This window comes from Lipotes vexillifer, unplaced genomic scaffold (assembly GCF_000442215.2).
Source record: "Lipotes vexillifer unplaced genomic scaffold, Lipotes_vexillifer_v1.1 scaffold1314, whole genome shotgun sequence".
NCBI lineage: Eukaryota > Metazoa > Chordata > Mammalia > Artiodactyla > Lipotidae > Lipotes > Lipotes vexillifer.
Window position 1 is genome coordinate 73,956 of NW_006782803.1, and position 20,449 is coordinate 94,404.

Below are 20,449 nucleotides of genomic sequence, written 5' to 3' on the forward strand. Positions count from 1 at the left end.
TTTACAGCTTGGATGTATATGAGATTATAATTTTTATAATATTTTCCTTAGACTTTCCTTCACAACATAATTTCCTAAATGGGTCCTTCAGGTTTCTTGCCTGTTTTTCACATCTCCGTTTTGTGTTGTACTTCCTGAGAGAATTTGTCAACTTTATCTTCTAAACAGTCTATTACACATTTTGTTTGCTGTTTCTTCTTTTTCTTAATAGCACCCTCTTTTCATTTCATAGATGTACTATCTTCTGTCTTTGAGGATAATCCAAATTTCTGTAATTATAGTCTCTTCCCTGCATTTTCTCTTGTTTTCAGAGTTCCCTTTCATTTATTCATTTGTTTGCATGTTACTTTTCTTGTCTTTCATGCTAGAAACTTTCTTCACACAGTCCATCATATTTGAGAAAGGGGCATTGAAAAGATAAGTGAGAGCTCTGTATAACTGAGGGGGCCTCTTTGACTGGTGAATTCACTATAGGAAAATAGAGGAAAAAACCTGACTGTTGGTCTGAGTGACTCAGAAATGTCAGTCTCTCTAGGTATTTTCTCTTTGGCTAGTTTGTTCCTCCAGGAAGACAGAGAAAAGTCAACTTGCGTTTTGTGGCTCCCTCTCTATAGATTTACACTTATGCTTCAGCATTCCCCTCTGTACATCATCTGTAAGTTTCCCATATTCTAAAATTATGTTGGCAGACCTTGTCTCCTGTTCTATCTTTGTCTTTCAAAAATATATACATATATATTTTATACCCATATGTAGAGAGAAGCCATTATGGATAAGGTAGTAAGTGAGCTGTGCCTTGAAGGATGTTTATCCTTCACTTAATCTTACAAGTATAGATTGACTGGGGAGAAAGAAGAGTAGGGGAAGAAATCTTCCAAAGAGAGGGAAAGGAGGTGGAAAACTATAATGCATGGTTACTGTAGTGCATATGACTGAAGGGACAGCATTGCTTAATCATCTACCTCCATATTTTCCTAAGAGTAGTGTTTGTTCTCTAAGATTGTACATAGGATTAATCAAGCTAAATAGATGGAGTGCCTTGGTAAAACACTCTTGATTCTTTGAGACAGTTTATTCCAACATCTAATATTCCAACAACATACATAACATGGCTGTTTCACACATATGAAAAGTAGTGACTTCATAACGTGTGACACTTTTGTAAAAAATTATTGGTATTATTAGGAAGGAACAGTATTGAATATCTCTCCTGATAATGTAGCTGTATTAGAGATTCTTAATTTTACTGAAGAGTAAAATAATGAAGTGGTACATGGTAGACAAAATTAAATTTTCACTTTCACAGATGGGCCAATTCAGGTATAAGTAGCTTTCCAAATGTTGGAAAGGCTACCGTGGAAGTCACTTACATGTACATTTATGATTTTGAAGGATTGAACTTTTATACTTTTATGACAGTAGTACAGTTGAGAAAGATATTTAATTCATTTTTATCTCTATGTAGGTAAGTTTCAAATAAGTATTTTTTTTATTTTATAACGTGAACAACTTCTTGTTTACATGCAAAAAGATTTAAGTATAAAACTAATATGTGGTCATTGTAAAAAATCTGGGAAATTTGCAAATACACAAAAGTTAGAACTTAATTATGTCATCATTCAAGGATAGCTATTTTAATATTTGGTCTAGTTGTTTCTCCCAAACACACAAAAGAGAACTTACTAATTTTTAAATTCACAGTAGTGTGAACTATTCCCATTTCATTAAATAGTCTTTTAAATTTTGAATTGAAATGATGGCACACTGGTCTTGAAGCCTGCACCAAAAAACCATTTGGTTTTATAAAGCTCAGTAGCATCCACTAGTCATTCTCTCTCAAATCCAGCTCTGAGGAGGAAGGGATTAGGGAAGGCTGAGAAGGCTGAGGAGGTAAGTGCTGAAGTGTCTGAGTGGGACCAGCAGGGGCTGCTGTCAGGGATGAGACTGCCACATTCCTGGTGTCTCTGACCTTGGACTCACTTAACATTATAATCTGGATTCTATTAAAGGAATTTCATGTTTTTCCTTTGCAAGAGTCACCCCCTACCACGACAAACATTTTAAAATGTTTCTTAAAAAAAGTTGGAAAAGCAACTTTTTCCCAAAAGAAATTTATAGTTCAAATTTACACCAAGTTCTCACTAACTGGAGCAAGCCGGGTTTTCACTAAAGCTTCGACTTTCCTCTGTAAAACATTAGTCACTCCCTTGGAAGAAGCAGTTTTTTATAGGCAGTGGGATAAAACAGCCACAGATGTTCATGTAATATGATGGGCTTTAGAATGTACCTGCAAAGCATTTTTTTTTAATTTGGAGAAAAAAAGACTGAATTGGGATGCTAAAATAACAGTGATTCAGTATTAAGAAAATGATAAGTTTTTGGTCCATTCAAATAGTGTTTGCTTTTCCCCTTTTCTTTTTTCTTGGGATGTTTCTGAGGTTGTACCAAGTCATTTTCACTGCACAATTTTTAAAGGTATTTGCCATTCCCATGGGTAACTGGTTGCCTTTTTACCGTGCAGGACTATAGTGAAGCCTGTGGCCAAAGAGTTTGATCCAGACATGGTCCTGGTTTCTGCTGGATTTGATGCATTAGAAGGCCACGCCCCTCCTCTGGGGGGCTACAAAGTGACAGCAAAATGTAAGTAATAGACAGCATTTTTTACATGTGAATAGTAACTTAGGTGAGACTTTCAAAAATGATTTTAGATGGTGTTTACTGCTTTGTCAGATTCATTCCTCTGTAGAAATTGGCCTTTAAGGAAAGCAAAGTTAAATCACTGCCTTTGGTGGGCTTGAAGGGACATTTCAGAACCTTTGGTTTCTCAGGAGTTGTGTTTTGCTATTTAAAGGCAGAAGTGATAGGGCTTCTGTTTAAAATATGTTAAATGACTTTAGAGGTCTAGAAAAGCTACTGGGCTTTTGCAAGTAGAATGGAAGTCACTGCATTTATTTCATTGTATATGGGGTAGAAATAGCTGTTTCCCAATAATGCTGTGCTCTTCTAGGTTTTAATACAAAAGTGTAGTTCCCCTTGCTCAGAGGTTCTGTACATGCCTATGGGCAACGATCAGGATCTCTACTGGTATTCTGTTGTTCTGCAAAGGTTAACTTTTTGGCTGTATCCCTTAGCAGCTAGACACCAAATGAACAAATGAATTTTGTGTCATATTGTATTTGAATAACATGACCTAATGGAATCTGGTATAAAGAGTCTTTAAGAAGAATTTCCATGCTCTCCAAGTATGAAAACAAGGCATATGTGTAGTCCACACATGCAGATGTATGCTGGCACTCTGGATATATATTTTTAAAAAAAGATGAAGGAAAAAGCAAAATTACACCAAGAATAGTATCCACTATTGTGTATTTTAGTGGGGGTTGAAAAGAAACAAACTGAAAACAACCCAAATAGTTTTAAGCGAGAGAGATGTGTTTGGAGCTAATGTGTTTTATTAATTGGAAAAGAACCAAAGAATCAGTATTATGCCAGCCTTTGTTTTAAATTGGCTTTACATGTGACAGAGTTTTCTGCACTTTAATTCTTCCAGTAACGTTGTTAGGTAGTAGCTATTTTTAACATCTGTTATTTACTCAGCGTTCTTGGTGCCTTGTTGTCTATTGAAAATATATTGAAAGAGGCAGCTCTACAAACACAAACAAAGCATAATTCACAGTTTTGGTAAAATTCAATAGAGAGGTGTTTGTTCACATCACATATCTTTATTATTCTTTTTCTTTGTGGAATCCCCCTCACATGGAAGTCAGTCTTTTCACTGCAGATAAACCTCATTTGGGTCAAGACTGGTGAATAGTTAACTCTAAAGGGGAAAAAAATGCTTGTACCCTAAATTGAGAAAAACCCAAACAATAGAAAACACATGGAGCAAAGATGGAAATCTAGAAAAGGTGTCCTTTGCCATTAAATCCAAGAATCTCCCTCAGAGGGAGGAATGTCTATATTTGGGTCTTTCTCCCTGCCAAGGGGAAAAGTTGTAACAAATCTGAACTAGCTGGAAGGAACTAATCTTTTTGTTTGCTTGTTTATTTGTTCATGTTTTGCCAAGTCAAATTCAAACTCAAATCTCAAATGTCATCTTGGAAGTTTCTACCTCTTGTTAGCTTTAATACAATGCACCAAGACCTTCTTTATGTTGTGTTTCCTTTATAATTTGGGGGGATGCTCTTCATTGTTTTCTATCCCAGGATAAGTTTATCTATAATTTCTCCAGTTCCCCCCATCTATTTTTTCTCTTCTTTGTCTTTTCTATTCAACAGAACATTGCTTCCTAACTAGCTGACTTGTTTCCTAAGAAAAACACAGATACAAATTTTAAAAATTGACCCTTTGTTGAGTATATGCAGTTTAATAAGGAAAAGATACACAATGAGGAGAGGCAATCTTAGAACCTAAAGAGGCTGTGGTAAAGGCTATCTAATACAGTTCACGTATTTCGTAGATGAGAAAATGAATTTATTTTACCCTCTGAAATACTTGGGGTTAAAACCCAAGTGCTTATCCTGAATTTGTAGTTAGATGAAATTGCATAAGCTTTTACTGGATGTTTTCCGCAAAGAAAAACGTTTCATAAAATGCATGAGAATAGGGGCTTCCCTGGTGGCACAGTGGTTGAGAGTCCACCTGCCGATGCAGGGGACGCGGGTTCGTGCCCTGGTCTGGGAAGATCCCACATGCCGTGGAGCGGCTGGGCCTGTGAGCCGTGGCTGCTGAGCCTGCGCGTCCGGAGCCTGTGCTTTACAACGGGAGAGGCCACAGCAGTGAGAGGCCCGCGTACCGCAAAAAAAAAAAAAAAAAAAATGCATGAGAATAGAGAACTTGTGTGCACACTACAGAGGCCATTTTGGTGCCCAAGACCCTTAACCACAAGCAGTCTGTGACAGACACCGACTAGTTCCATGCTACTTAAATGAAAAACAGCAGGACATCATATATGAGCAACTTTTTGTATAGATCATCTCATGCAGGTCTCAGTTTGCCAGCTATATTTTCTAGAGATGCTGCCATCCTAACTGGGTAGAGGTTAGGATTACTGGACCACTGTATAGTTATTCCCCAAATAGCGCACACCTGGGTCTCTTTTTTTTCCTTTCTAACCACCTGTCAAATGCATTTATATTGCTTTGGTCTGGACAGACAATTAATATTGGTCCTTCACTGTCCCATGCCAGAAGTCATTCTCCATTTGAGGGGAGTCCCAAAATGAGGCTAGAAATGGGCTAAAACCTCAAGTAAAAAGCAGGTAGAAATGAAGGAAACACATTTCTTTCCCATTCCTGCAAAACCCACCCTTGCCCGAAGTAGAATGTTTAAGGATTTTAGAGAGTAGTTTGGAGGATACTGTCTTGTCAGAGATGCCAAAATTTTGTCTTAGCACATTGAATAAATCCTCTAAAAAACTTCTGTTTGATAGTTCTGAAAGGAAAAGATAAGTCAAAATGAAAGTGTTTTTGTTTTTAAACATCTAATTAATTCCCTGATTTTTTATTTTAAGTATTGGTTGATACTTTGACAAAAGTCTCAGCTCACATATAGAGGTAATTTAAAATTAAAGTTGATTCTTGGCTAGTAGTATTTTTCTTCCTCTTTTCTCTTCTCATCTCTTCACATATTGAATGTTCTTTGCTATGAGAGTAGAATACAAATATTCAGATTTGTTTGTGCTGAAGTTTTAAACAAATTAGCTGAATTAGTTATTTGAAATCTATGCTGTTCTTTCAATTAACCACCAGGATTAAGGCCCAAGCTGAATGGAATGAGTATCTTTGTGTCCTACCCTAAACCTTACATCAAACTTTACCTTAAAGTTATCAGCTTATCTTTTTAAATACTCTTGTTTGGACCTTATTGTCCTCAGGTTACAGTTTAAGAAGTTTGGCATAACAACTAAGTGCCATGTTCAAACAGTAAAATTGAGTAAAATTGATTCACCATATTGCAGCACCCCCTGGCTTAACAGTGTTGTCACCATTAAAAGAAAAAGTTTCTTTAGTTCAAATTCATTTTACAACAAAACATATTTTTTCTTTCTTTTCAATACATCTGTATATTTTCTGTTTTCCACGGCTTCAGGTAGTGAACTCATATGTGCAAATTGCTTTTCATCTGTGAGTAAGAGCTTTCCTTTCTTTGGAATAATGCAAAAATCATTGTGAGATGATAGCCATGTGTGATGAAAAAAAACAAACACATGCTCTTTTTATAATCAGAGAGTAGTTTTATAGTCCTTGAGATAGAAACCACTTCCCTCAGCCAATACACAAGTGTTATTTTGACAAACAAAGAATAGATGATAGTTGGGGAAAAAATCAAATAACATGTCTTAGAGTTTTGAATTACCATCTTCTCCTTGATAGAATGTTTTATCCTTTTTAGTGACCCTCTCATTCCTTTTTCCCTTGTGGAATGTCTGTCAGGGAGATACACTATTGTGGGGCAGATACCTGTCTAAATGAATTGGTACTTAGCTGTGAGTTAATCTTAGGGAAGGACAAAAATTGCTTCATTGGTTAATTCTCCAGAAATAAGTCTCTAAGAAGTTGAGTGCTAAGCCAGTCAACAAATAAGTGCCAGGAAACGAGTTCGTTAAACGTATGAGGCTATGCTGATCTATTTCATCTGCTAATGATGGATGTGCTTCTCTTATGCGTATTCAGGAGGGTCTGGTTCACAATGTCCTCTGCCTACACATTTTATTTGTCCATAGATTTGAAGGCAGACTGAGCCAGAACTATAAGTAGATTTTCATTTTTACTTGTTCTTCCCTCACTAATGATTCTGCTTTTACCTTAAAATGTCCATGGCTGTCTGAGGTCTCTAATTTTCTCCCCATTATCAAAACCTGTAAAGGACTTGATCATATTCACTGTGTTTTATTACCTGATTATACTTTTTAAAATGAGTACATTCCAGCTAGTGTGTTAGTTCTGTTTGGCAGTTGAATCTTTTATTATTTTTCTGAAATTGTGGCAACAATGCTTTGTCTTCTCATAATAGAATTTCAGGCCACAGCAAACAGGTGTGGAGAAAAGAAGTGTCTGGAAGACACCTACCAAATGTCACTTCATGAAAGATGAACCTTAAACTTGAACTGCTTCTGTTCTTTTATATTAGGGTGGAAATTGGAGGGATATCATGCTGGTTGATTATTCAAAGTATCCTCCCATCCATCTACCATCAGATTAACCTCTGTTATATACTTCTGTGCTGTGTCCTCAGAAGCTGGACCAGCACCTGGCACATAGTCTAAGTAACTTTATTATTTTTTTTAATGAGTAAAGGTAAAATGAACCCATGATTTCTTAGCTAAGTCAGACCCTTTCTTCCAGTATATTTGATGCTACTTGAATTGGGAGTTCATGATTATTTTTAGTTTTGGTATTGCTATCCCTCTATCACTGCTACTTATTTCCAGGTCTTAGACTACATATTCATAACTTCTATAATATTATAATGAACACAAACCTGTGTTTCTGACAATGGTCATTTATTCAATATTTCCTTTAATAGAAATATTATTGAAAATAATGTAAATATTAAATGGGAAGTAATGATTTCCTTAATAATGGGCCTTGGGCAGAAGCACTGAGTATTAAAAACTGCTAGAATCTAGATGGTGAGAAAACTCATTTCATCTCTCCTCAGAAAAATAGGACAGGGGGAGAGTGACTCCTTTAAATAATATACCTGAAATAAGTGTGAAAAAATATGGGAGAGTGCAGAAGAGCTCGTTTGGGGGGGTCGGAAGATCTATGTTTAAATCTCAACTTTGTTCCTAATTAATTTTGTAATCAAGTTAGTTTCTTAATCAGCCAAAAAAAAAAAAGTAGGAGAGTAGGGAAATAATAATTATACCTATAACATAAGGAATAAATGATTAAGCATTGTGAGGTAATAGTTTTGAATTTTATTGTGGATATCATTTCAACAATTCTAAACATTCAGCAGAAGTCTGAGATTTTAGATGATGTCTTTGAACACAAAATACACAATGCAAATGTAAGAAGAATTTTATACTCTTATTTGAACAAAATGGTCAGAATGGTCCTAGGAAGCTCTTCAGGATTCTAGGTGAATAAAAAGCATATGTCCATTCAGTTAAAAGTCACGTTAGGAGAAGTACCTTTGTTTCACATTTTCATATCCACATGCATTCTCACATTGTAATTAGTCTGGGGGCAATTGGAATAAATTACAATGCTTTTTTAAAAAATGAGACATCATTATTTTGTAGTGAGGATAACTCAGGCACTGTCTGCCTAAAAACTCTGCAGTTTGTCTTGGTATATTGAGGTGTGCTTGGATCTTGACATTATTAATATGCTGATGCAGAAGAAATTATCCAGTGGTGCATTTTTAGCAACTGAACTATCTGAAACACAGTTAAGAATCAGAAAACAAACAGAAGAACTTCTGAAATGCAAAAATTGATGCAGAAGGTCCACTTATAAATGTATAGATGTACCTTCTTGCCCTTACTGAGATTCTGCTTAATTCTTTACATATATAACTAGCATACTTGATAATCTAATTTTCCAACTGATGCAAATTTAAGCAATAGTTTGAAAGTAGAGGTAGATGAATGGATGGTGGGCATATTTCTGTCTCAGATGTTCTTAAATTTGAGTCTGCAGGCCTCCTGGGAATCCATGGATAGAATTCATGGGGCTCATGAACTTGGATGGGAAAAAATTACATTATTTTTACTAATCCTGCCCCTTATTAGCTGTATGAATTTAGGAATGTATTTTCTCCCATTATAAATATAGGCAACAAACCATAGCTATATCAGTAAAATAGGTAAGCCTTGTCACCAATAGAAATGGCAGCTATTTTCATATCACTTTACTGTTGTGTAGATATTTCTGATGATCAGTTATTCTCACCATTACTTTGAAGTGATGATATATGTCAGACTGGCTGCTCAATTAGTTCTTTGTTGCAGTAATATAGATTTAGATGTATTACACCATGGCTTTCCTCCATATTTTGGTAGCTCCTTTCTATAGTAGTTTATTTTGTTTTCTGTGTACTTTATTGTATACATTTTAAAACATTCTGAGAAGGGGTCCATAGGCTTCACTTCAAATACACACTCACACTCATGCACATACACACCCACGATCTTTACCTTGAAGGAGAGAATAGTTTGTCTCTTTCTACTTGCTGATTTGCTTCTCCCATTATGCCTGGCATAATTATTTTGTTATATATTACTGAACTTTGAAGTAGACAATAAAAAAGTGAGTGTTCAGTTTTTCCAAAGATTTCTTATCTGTAAAACAAACTTCAGATATGTGTTGCAGGGCAAGCTAATCTTCATGTCTCATAACTGGAAATCACACCGACATTATAAACATCATATCAAGGATTTGCATATTGATATGTCATCATTTTAGAGAGAATAAACTAGTGTAATTTGGGAAATCAGAAATTTTGTCTAAAATCATGTATCCATTCTAAATATTTTTTATTTGGGGCGATTTAAAAGATGTATAATACAGAGAATTATATAACAACTTTATTACTTCCACTATTCAGAATTGGCAGCAGCTAAATATTTTTATTATGTTTACTCCAAATCTTTTGTTTATAAAAGAAATAAAAATTGCAGATGAGTGAGGACTTCCCTTTAATCACTGAATCACTGTCTCTAAGTCTTATTCCCATTCCCCTCATAACCACTGTCATAATTTGTGTACTTTCCAGTACATACACACACACACACACTCGCACGCAAACACACACTATACAATATTATTTTAGTGAGTATGGTTTTTAATTTACCATATATAGCAAAAGGTAAGTATTTACGTTATTCTGTACATATAGTTTAAGGAAGTTGCTTTTTTTCACTTTTAATATCTTTGTTTTGACATATGCTCATGAATGTTTATGTATCCTTTTAATTTCTCTGTACTGGGCCATTATGGACAGACACCATAGTGTATGTTATCTATCCTCCTATCAGTGGACCTTTACGTTGTTTCCAGGTTCTCACTATTGTGAATAGTGTGGAAGTGAACATCCCTTCACAAGTCTCCTGTTGCCTGGATGTTACCTTACCTGACTTTTCTAGTCAGTTTGGGCTTCTGTCTCTTTTTCAGTGTGAAGCACTTACAAACATGGAGGGAGGCAGCTGAAGAAGGAAGGAATGCCTTTTACCTTCCATAACTATTCCTCAAACTGCAGTTCATGTCCCTTGTCTCACAACCACATACACCCACCAAATCTGCTCTTTCCTCTTCTCTTTACCATTTTACACTTTGTATATACACCCCTTCCTTTCAAGTTAAAATTGGCAGAGAGGCTATTGGGTACTAAAATTCTTCAAGTCTCATCCAAACTTTAATGGGCTAGAAATCATGTGATAGATAAAATATTATAATTTTAAGGTGTTTTTAAGCAGTACTTTGGGAATTAAATTTAAATCGAAAAGATGGGCTACTCAAAGCCCATGTGACTGGCTATGCTATGAATGACTGTGGAGGGCACCATGGCTCTGAGGTTGAAAGCACAGGCTGGTCATCCAGTAGACAAGTCATAATCCTGGCCTGGGCCCTTAGGAAGACCACAGGAATGTCATTTCAACGTCTTGAATATTGTTTTCTTACCTGGAAAGGGAACATTAATTTTGTTCTGGCAGTGTTGTTTTTATTGATGGTACAGTAATAATACCTACTGGAAATCGTTGAGTGTTTACTCTGTGCTAGGCACTGTACACAATACTTCCCTGCATTTTCTCATTTCATTTTTATGATTAAATGAGATAATATATATGAAGCACTCTTTTGTTTTATACCCTGCGATCATGGATTTAACAGTCACATAACTTCCAAATTAAAAAAAAAGTGACAGAAAAATTAAGTGACTTGCTCACAGAGCTGAGGAATAACAAAACCACACCTTGATCTCATGTCTTTTGACTTCCAGCTCAGCATATTTTCCACTTGGCTCAATGGGTTATTAAAAATATCCCAGATAAATAAGTAGAGTTTTTAATTACTGTAGAAGCTTATTCTAAATTGAGAAAATACAGAAAAAATAAAAGGAAATTTTCACAACAAAAATGTTCTTATTTAAATAAAATTCTCCAAGTCAAAATAGTAACCAGAGCTCTTTTAACATATGGGAGCTTACCATTTTGCAGACCGTGTGCACTGTTTTTCATGAAGCTTTCTGTGCAAGCACTAGTTAGGGACTCATTTTGTCTTTGGCTCTAAATTTCTGCATACCAGTACATCTCTTTGTTGTGCTCTTAAGCAAGTACATTGCCCCCTGCAAAGACAGGGGGAAGTGGATTTACAGGACATTTATATTCAGAAATCTCTTATGCAACATGGCTTCCTTATATGTAACTAACAGTCAGTATAAAGAAGCAGCATAGTTAATTAAGAAGGGAAAATGTCAGCATATAAAAAATTACATATCTTAGATTTGGGAATGATTTTATTTTTAAATGACAAGCAAAAGATTTATTCAGTGAAAGCTCCATGTTTTACTGTTACCCTGCCTTCATTTTCTCACTCAATTGCCTGTTTCCTTATACCACGTGACAGCTCAGATACCAAATTATAGAAGAATATTTTCCATCTGCAGTGCTTAGTTACTGATGTCATGAAACAATCCTTAGGCTACGATGACTACTGCTTAACTTTGAAGAGCAAAATTACTGTAACTGTACCATAACTGGGGCCAGGTCAACATTGCTTTTGAAAATAAAATACATACATCCTGAAGGAGGATGACAGCTGCAACTGTACAGTAAAATACATGCTATATTTCATTGATACTTTTTCATACTTTAACATGTCTGAATCGGAATACCTCTTACATTTGATGGCATTTAATTGTTGGGTGGGCAATGGTTTTTTTTTTTTAATTTACATAGTGGTTTGTAAAAACATGGTCACAATTATTTTGTGCTGTAACTGATGACACCTTAGATTAAATGAAATATGTAGTATTTTACTTTTTGAGATGTTGTTTTAAAAATCCCAGCCAAAGGCCACACTAAAATTACAGCTTAGATTTCCATTTTATATTTCCTTTACAGACTTCCAATGATTGAATAGAGTCTTGAGAAAGTAAAAATTAAAATAATAATATAATATAAAACAACCAAAAGTATTATCAAGGAGAAATTTCAGGTAGTGGATTCTCTTAATGGGTTTGCTTTTAATTCAGACAGAAAATTGTTTTTCCTTGGCCTGAAATCTATATGACCGTAGGCTCTGACCCTTTATCGTGATGATCAGGCTAAGTAAAACTGGTTTCCAACTGATTTTACAAATCAAATCAGTACAATGAAGAGTCAGGTAGTCAAACGATTTATTAAGTAATATCATAGGTCGGAGCCAGTAGTATAAGGGTCTGGGCCACAGCTACATGACTGATAATCATCTACTAGCACATGTGAGGCTGATGAAGTTATCATGGAAATTATGGGGAATGAATGTGTACTTTCCTCTTACAGGAAGTTTTCCTCACACTGCTCTCATGGGCTGGAGAATCACTACCATCTAGTGCCACGGTTTCCGAACTAGCAGGCATCAGCGTCACCTGGGGGACTTGTTAGGTGTGCTGGGCCCCACTGTTAGAATTTCTGATTCATTATGTCTGGAGTAGGACCTGCAATTTGCATTTCCTACAAGTTCCCAGGTGAGTGCTGATACTCCTGGTCTAGGGATCACACTTTGAGAACCATGGGGCTAGTTATATAAAGAAAGGGCACAGGACTTGGAATTAGTTGATCTGTATTTTGGGTCTAATTGGCAACCAACTCACTTTTCTGTGACTTAATATTCTTGTCTCTCAAACAGAAATAGTACAAATTATATTTGTTTTGGCTAAGCATGGGGCTATTATGAGAATCAAATGAGGTAATGAACTTGAAAAGATGCTTTGTAATATATGATACTGTAAATATGAGAAGATATCAGTGATATTGTACCCATTAAATTTGGGGATATTGTTGTTTTCATACAAGTAAGCTGGGTTCAGAATTCTAAGGCAAAACAACTTTGCATTCTTAGATGAAAATATATTCTAAATATTCAGTTATTTTAAAATGTTTAACATATTTAAATATTTAAAGATATTTTAAAACATCTGAAATAGGTAGCTATTGTTGCTTTTTATAGGGAGATGGCTGGAGTCCCACATATCTCTTTTCTCCCTAAATCTTTTTCAACAGAACCTCCAGACTTGTCCCAGGTGACACTGGGGCTCATGGCCACAGATAAGTCACCAGGAATTGTGGCAACTGTCTTAACACAAATTCTTATGATTCTGGAGCATTACAGTTAATGAGCCTCCTCTGCCCAGTATTTCCCTCAGTCACTTCCATGGACTTCCCCTTATCTCTTCACCTAAATAACATAATTGTTACTCAGTAGAGTACAATGAACTCTACCAGGTCCCTTGGTAGAAAGAGTACTTTAGAAATCAGCATTCTCCTAAACAAATAACAAGTGTTGGTGAGGATGTGGAGAAAAGGGAACTTTCAAACATTGTTGGTGGGATTGTCAACTGGTGCAGCCACTATGGAAAACTGTGTGGAGGTTCCTCAAAAAATTAACAATAGAACTGCCGTGTGACCTAGCGATTTCACTTCTATGTATTGTATTTACCTGCAAAAAACAAAAACATTAATTCGTAAAGATATATGCATTCAATGTTCATTGCAGCATTATTTACAATAGCAAAGATATGGAAGCAGCCCAAGCGTTCAATGATAGACAAGTGGATAAAGAAAATGTGGGGTATATGTATAATGAAATATTTTAGTCATAAAAAAAGTATCAATAATTTTTCCATTTGCAACAATGTAGACGGACCTAGAGGGTGTTATGCTAAGTGAAAGAAGTCAGATAGAGAAAAACAAATACTATATGATCTCACTTATATATGGAATCTAAAAAAACAAAACAAAATGAAAACAGAGTCATAGATACAGAGAACAAAGAAGTGGTTGCCAGAAGGAAGGGGATGGGAATGTGGGTGAAACAGTGAAGGGGATTAAGAGGTACAAGCCTCCAGTTCTATAATAAATAAGTCATGGAGATGTAATACACAGAATGTAAGAATCTTATGATTCTTATGTAATCATAAGAAATATTAATTATATTTTACTAACTTTGTATGGGGATAGATGGTTACTAGATTTATCATGGTGGTCATTTTGTAATGTATGCAAATGTCATATCATTATGTAGTACACCTGACATTAACATAACGTTGTATGTCAACTATATTTCAATAAAAAAGAAGTGGTTGAAAAAAAAAAGCTTTCTCCTGATCTCAGAATTTGATGTATTTTCTTTCTTTTTTTAAAAAATAAATTTATTTATTTTATTTATTTATTTTTGGCTGCTTTCGGTCTTTGTTCCTGTGCGTGGGCTTTCTATACTTGCGGCAAGTGGGGGCTGCTCTTCCTTGCAGTGCACGGGCTTCTCATTGCGGTGTCTTCTTTTGTTGCAGAGCACGGGCTCTAGGTGTGCAGGCTTCAGTAGTTGTGGTGCGCGGGTTCCGTAATTGTGGCTCGTGGGTTCTAGAGCACAGGAGTTGTGGCACACGGGCTTAGTTGCTCCACGGCATGTGGGATCTTCCCAGACCAGGGCTCAAATGCATGTGTCCTGTATTGGCAGGTGGATTCTTAACCACTTTGCCACCAGGGAAGCCCCCATAATTTGATGTATTTTCAATCAAACAATATGAAATGTGATGAGATAGAGATGATGATGATAGATAGATGATGAGATATATAGAGACTTTTCTTCCAAGTTGTTTTTAAAATGCCATACTTATTTTAAAGAAGTTTCTTCATCCCATCCCCAACCTACCTCTAAATCTTAGTACCAGCTTGTTCCATAAGAAATTGTATGGATCTAACCAGATTGTTAGCTCTTATTTATCTCTTCCTATCATTTCTTCAGATTTTTAATGTGTAGAGTTTTTCAATCTAAATGAGTCACCTGCATAAAATAATTTCATGTTTATTTTCACGTTGGAAGCAAAAGAGAAATGCCTAGGGTTAGGAACATCAGTTTGTAAATCTCTGCTTCAACTACTGCATATTTCTCTAATGTTCAGCCTTTATTCAGGAATGACTTAGATGGAGTCATATATAATGATATAAATGTATAGATAAGGTCTTCATTCCCTACTGTTTTCCTCTTTTCTCTGCCTTGATAGAATGTGTCTGTAACTGGAGGAGCTGTCTGCTTCAGAAATTATTTTACCAAATCATTGACCATCTATTACAGGTCATCCCTATGCTTAATATTCTTTTCCTGAAACTACAATATAATTTGCACTTCCTACCATACATGACCTCTTTCCTCTCTCTACGTGACCCTATTCTTCTTGGTCCTCCTCTTTGTTCATTATGCTCTAGACTTGCAAATCTTTCCATCTCTCAAACTGGCCAGACTCCTGTCAGGTCTGTGCATAGGATATTCCTTTTGTCTGAAACCCTCGCTCCTTTAGTGTTCCCTGGCTGTTTTCTCAGCTCAGATATTATCCTCTCAGAGAGTTCTTCCCTAACCACGTGTCCCCCCCGCCCCCCCCCCTCCATCATCCTCTACTGCTTGCCCTAATTGCTATTTGCCAAACTATGCAATTTGAGGCTATTTTGTATTGTTAACTATTTATCCCCAGGCCTAAAACATCTCCTCACTCACTGTCCAGACTCAAAAGATATTTATTGACTTTCATTTATTGGATGCTTTTTCTCTTAAAAAAATCAAATGACCTCATTTAAAAATGTATTTAAATTCTGCAAAGTCAATCTATTTTTTTCTTTTACTTGAAAAGTTCGGTAAATGGGTGTATATTCAAGATACTTTCATAAGCATCCAAGTTGAACCATGTTTGTTGCTATTAAAAAAAGAAAGAAAAGAAACAATAACCAGACTAGCAGGCAGCATGAGATAGTGGTTCAAAAAAGCAGGCTCTGAAGTGTACCTTTCTAGGATCAACACTTGGTTCTGACACTTTTCTAATTGTGTGACGTTGGGTAGCTTATTTTACCTTAGTGACACTCAATTTTCTCTTCTGCAAATGGGACTATTTCATAGGTTTGTGAAGATTAAATAAAAACAGCCCATTTTCACCCTAAAAACTAACATTTAGTAGGCCCTCAACAGATCTTAGCCAGAATTATATACTGTTCAAAGTTTCATGTGCCTTGAAAGTACTTTGGATTACAAGTTTCATACATTCATAGAACACTACACTTGTTGGAACTGAACAATTCTGGATCTGTGTCTTGATAACAAAATATAACTATATGGCTTTTAAATACTTCAAACTAATTTACAGATGAAAACAAATAATTAGCAATTGTTAACAAAATGCATGAGTCTGTAGATTTTGGGGGATCACATCTGTTGGTGGAACAAATCTCCCAGACACCTACATAACAAGGAGTCAGTCTAGCTAGACAAGTTCATATAGGTAGTACAGGCTAATGATATCTGGGACAAACAGCAAACTTCTTCATTTAGCAAGAATTTCCATAAACACCTAAAAGATTTTTCTGTGCAAAAAAAAGACTCTTCATGTTGCTTAAGATAAAAATATGGAATAAAACTGAGGGAAGGGACTTCCCTGGTGGCACAGTGGTTAAGAATCCGCTGCCAATGCAGGGGACACGGGTTTGAGCCCTGGTCCAGGAAGATACCACATGCCGCGGAGTAACTAAGCCAGTGCGCCACAACTACTGAGCCTGCAATCCAGAGCCCGCGTGCAGCAACTACTTAAGCCCGCGTGCCTACAGCCCATGCTCCACAACAAGAGAAGCCACCACAATGAGAAGCCTGCGCACAGCAAGGAAGAGTAGCCCCCGCTGGCCCCAACTAGAGGAAGCCCATGCACAGCTATGAAGACCCAACGTAGCCAAAAATAAAAAACTGGAGATTGGTTCAAGGTGGTGGAGTAGAAGGATGTGCTCTCACTCCCTCTTGCAAAAGCACCAGAATCACAGCTAACTGCTGAACAAATCATCTACAGGAAGATGCTGGAACTCAGCAAAAAAGATACCCCACATCGAAAGACAAAGGAGAAGCCACAGTGAGACAGTAGGAGTGGCGCAATCACAATAAAATCAAATCCCATAACTGCTGGGTGGGTGACTCACAAACTGGAGAACACTTATACCACAGAAGTCCACCCACTGGAGTGAAGGTACTGAGCCCCACGTCAGGCTTCCAAACCTGGGGGTCTGGCAACGGGAGGAGGAATTCCTAGAGAATCAGACTTTGAAGGCTAGTGGGAATTGATTGCAGGACTTCTACAGGACTGGGGGAAACAGAGACTCAACTCTTGGAGGGCACACACAAAGTAGTGTGTGCATCAGGACCCAGGGGAAGGAGCAGTGACCCCATAGGAGACTGAATCAGACCTACCTGCTAGTGTTTCAGGGTCTCCTGCAGGGGGGGCGGTGGTGGCAGCCATGGCTCACTGTGAGGATAAGAACACTGGCAGCAGAAGTTCTGGGAAGTACTCCTTGGCGTGAGCCCTCCCAGAATCCGCCATTAGACCCACTAAAGAGCCCGGGTAGGCTCCAGTGTTGGGTCACCTCAGGCCAAAAACCAACAGGGAGGGAACACAGCCCCAGCCATCAGCAGACAAGCAGGCTAAAGTTTTAGTGAGCTCTGCGCACCAGAGCAACAGCCAGCTCTATCCACCACCAGTCCCTCCCATCAGGAAACTTGCACAACCCTCTTAGATAGACTCATCCACCAGAGGGCAGGCAGCAGAAGCAAGAAGAACTACAGTCCTGCAGCGTGTGGAACGAAAACCACATTCACAGAAAGATAGACAAGATGAAAAGACAGAGGGCTATGTACCAGATGAAGGAACAAGATAAAACCCCAGAAAAATAATTAAATGAAGTGGAGATAGGCAACCTTCCAGAAAAAGAATTCAGAATAATGATAGTGAAGATGATTGAGGACCTCGGAAAAACAATGGAGGAAGAGATTGAGAAGATGCAAGAAATGTTTAACAAAGACCTAGAAGAATTAAAGAACAAACAAACAGATGAAAAATACAATAACTGAAATGAAAACTGCACTAGAAGGAATCAATAGCTGAATAACTGAGGCAGAAGAACGGAGAAGTGACCTGGAAGACAAAACGGTGGAATTCACTGCTGCAGAACAGAATAAAGAAAAAAGAATGAAAAGAAATGAAGACAGCCTAAGAGATCTCTGGAAAAATATTAAACACACCAACATCTCATTATTCTGGGGTCCCAGAAGGAGAAGAGAGAGAGAAAGGACCAGAGAAAATATGTGAAGAGATTATAGTTGAAAACTTCCCTAATATGGGAAAGGAAATAGCCACCCAAGTCCAGGAAGCACAGAGAGTTCCATACAGGATAAATCCAAGGAGAAACACGCCGAGACACATAGTAATCAAATTGGCAAAAATTAAAGACAAAGAAAAATTATTGAAAGCAGCAAGGGAAAAATAACAAATAACATACAAGGGAACTCCCGTAAGATTAACAGCTGATTTCTCAGCAGAAACTCTACAAGCCAGAAGGGAGTGGCATGATAGACTTAAAGTGAAGAAAGGGAAGAACCTACAACCAAGATTACTCTACCCTACAAGAATCTCATTCAGATTGGATGGAGAAATCAAAAGCTTTACAGACAAGCAAAAGCTAAGAGAATTCAGCACCACCAAACCAGCTCTACAACAAATGCTAAAGGAACTTTTCTAAGTGGGAAACACTAGAGAAGAAAAGGACCTACAAAAACAAACCCAAAACAATTAACAAAATGGCCACAGGCACATACATATCGATAATTACCTTAAACGTGACTGAATTAACTGCTGCAACAAGAAGACACAGGCTTGCTGAATGGATACAAAAACAAGACCCATATATAGGTCTGAAGAGACCCACTTCAGACCTAGGGACACATCCAGACTGAAAGTGAGGGGATGGAAAAAGGTATTCCATGCAAATGGAAATCAAAAGAGAGCTGGAGTAGCAATACTCATATCAGATAAAATAGACTTTAAAATAAAGAATGTTACAAGAGACCAGGAAGGACACTACATAATGATCAAGGAATCAATCCAAGAAGAAGATAAAACAATTATAAATATATATGCACCCAACATAGGAGCCCCTCAATACCTAAGGCAACTGCTACCAGGTATAAAACAGGAAATTGACAGTAATACAATAATAGTGGGGGACCTTAGCACCTCACTTACACCAACGGACAGATCATCCAAACAGAAAATTAATAAGGACACACAAGCTTTAAATGACCCAATAGACCAGATAGGTTTAATTCATATTTATAGGACATTCCAGACAAAAACAGCAGATTACACTGTCTTTTCAAGTGTGCACAGAACATTCTCCAGGATAGATCACATCTTGGGTCACAAATCAAGCCTCAGTAAATTTAAGAAAATTGAAACCATATCACGCATCTTTTCTGACTACAATGCTATGAGATTAGAAGTCAATTACAGGGGGAAAAAATGTAAAAAATACAAACACATGGAGGCTAAACAATACATTATTAAATAACCAAGAGGTCACTGAAAAAATCAAACAGGAAATCGAAACATACCTAGAGACAAATGACAATGAAAACCCGACAATCCAAAACCTATGGGATGCAGCAAAAGTAGTTTTAAGAGGGAAGTTTATAGCAATACAAGCCTACCTGAAGAAGCAAGAAGAATCTCAAATAAACAATCTAACCTTACAGATAAAGGAACTAGAGAAAGAAGAAGAAACAAAACCCAAAGTTACCAGAGGAAAGAAATCGTAAAGATCAGAGCAGAAATAAATGCAATAGAAACAAAGAAAACAATAGCAAAGATCAATAAAACTAAAAGGAGGTTCTTTGAGAAGATCAACAAAATTGATAAATCATTAGCCAGATTCATCAAGAAAATGAGGGAGAGGAGTCGAATCAGTAAAATTAGAAATGAAAAAGGAGAAGTTACAACAGACACCGCAGAAATACAAAGCATCCTAAGAGACTACTACAAGCAATTCTGTGCCAATAAAATGCACAAACTGTAAGAAATGGATAAATTCTTAGAAAGATCTAACCTTCTAAGACTGAACCAGGTTGAAACAGAAAATATGAACAGGCCATTCACAAGCACTGAAATTGAAACTGTGATGAAAAATCTTCCAGCAAACAAAGGTCCAGGACCAGATGGCTTCACAGGTGAATTCTATCAAACATTTAGAGAAGAGCTAACACTCATCCTTCTCAAACTCTTCCATAATATAGCAGAGGGAGGAACACTCCCAAACCCATTCTACGAGGCCACCATCACCCCGATACCAAAACCAGACAAAGATACTACAAAAGAAGAAAATTAAAGACCAATATCACTGATGAATATAGATGCAAAAATCCTCAACGAAATAAGAGCAAAG

The 20,449-nt window shown here is 36.9% G+C and overlaps 1 protein-coding gene across 1 annotated transcript in view; it reads left to right on the forward strand.

Moving 5' to 3' along the window:
- LOC103088729 (histone deacetylase 9-like) overlaps nt 1-20,449 on the forward strand; it is a 208,485-nt gene that overhangs the window by 60,706 nt on the left and 127,330 nt on the right. The window contains exon 5 of the mRNA XM_007455394.1: nt 2,522-2,640. Coding sequence (XP_007455456.1) covers nt 2,522-2,640 — 119 coding nt within the window. The remainder of the gene's footprint in view (nt 1-2,521; nt 2,641-20,449) is intronic.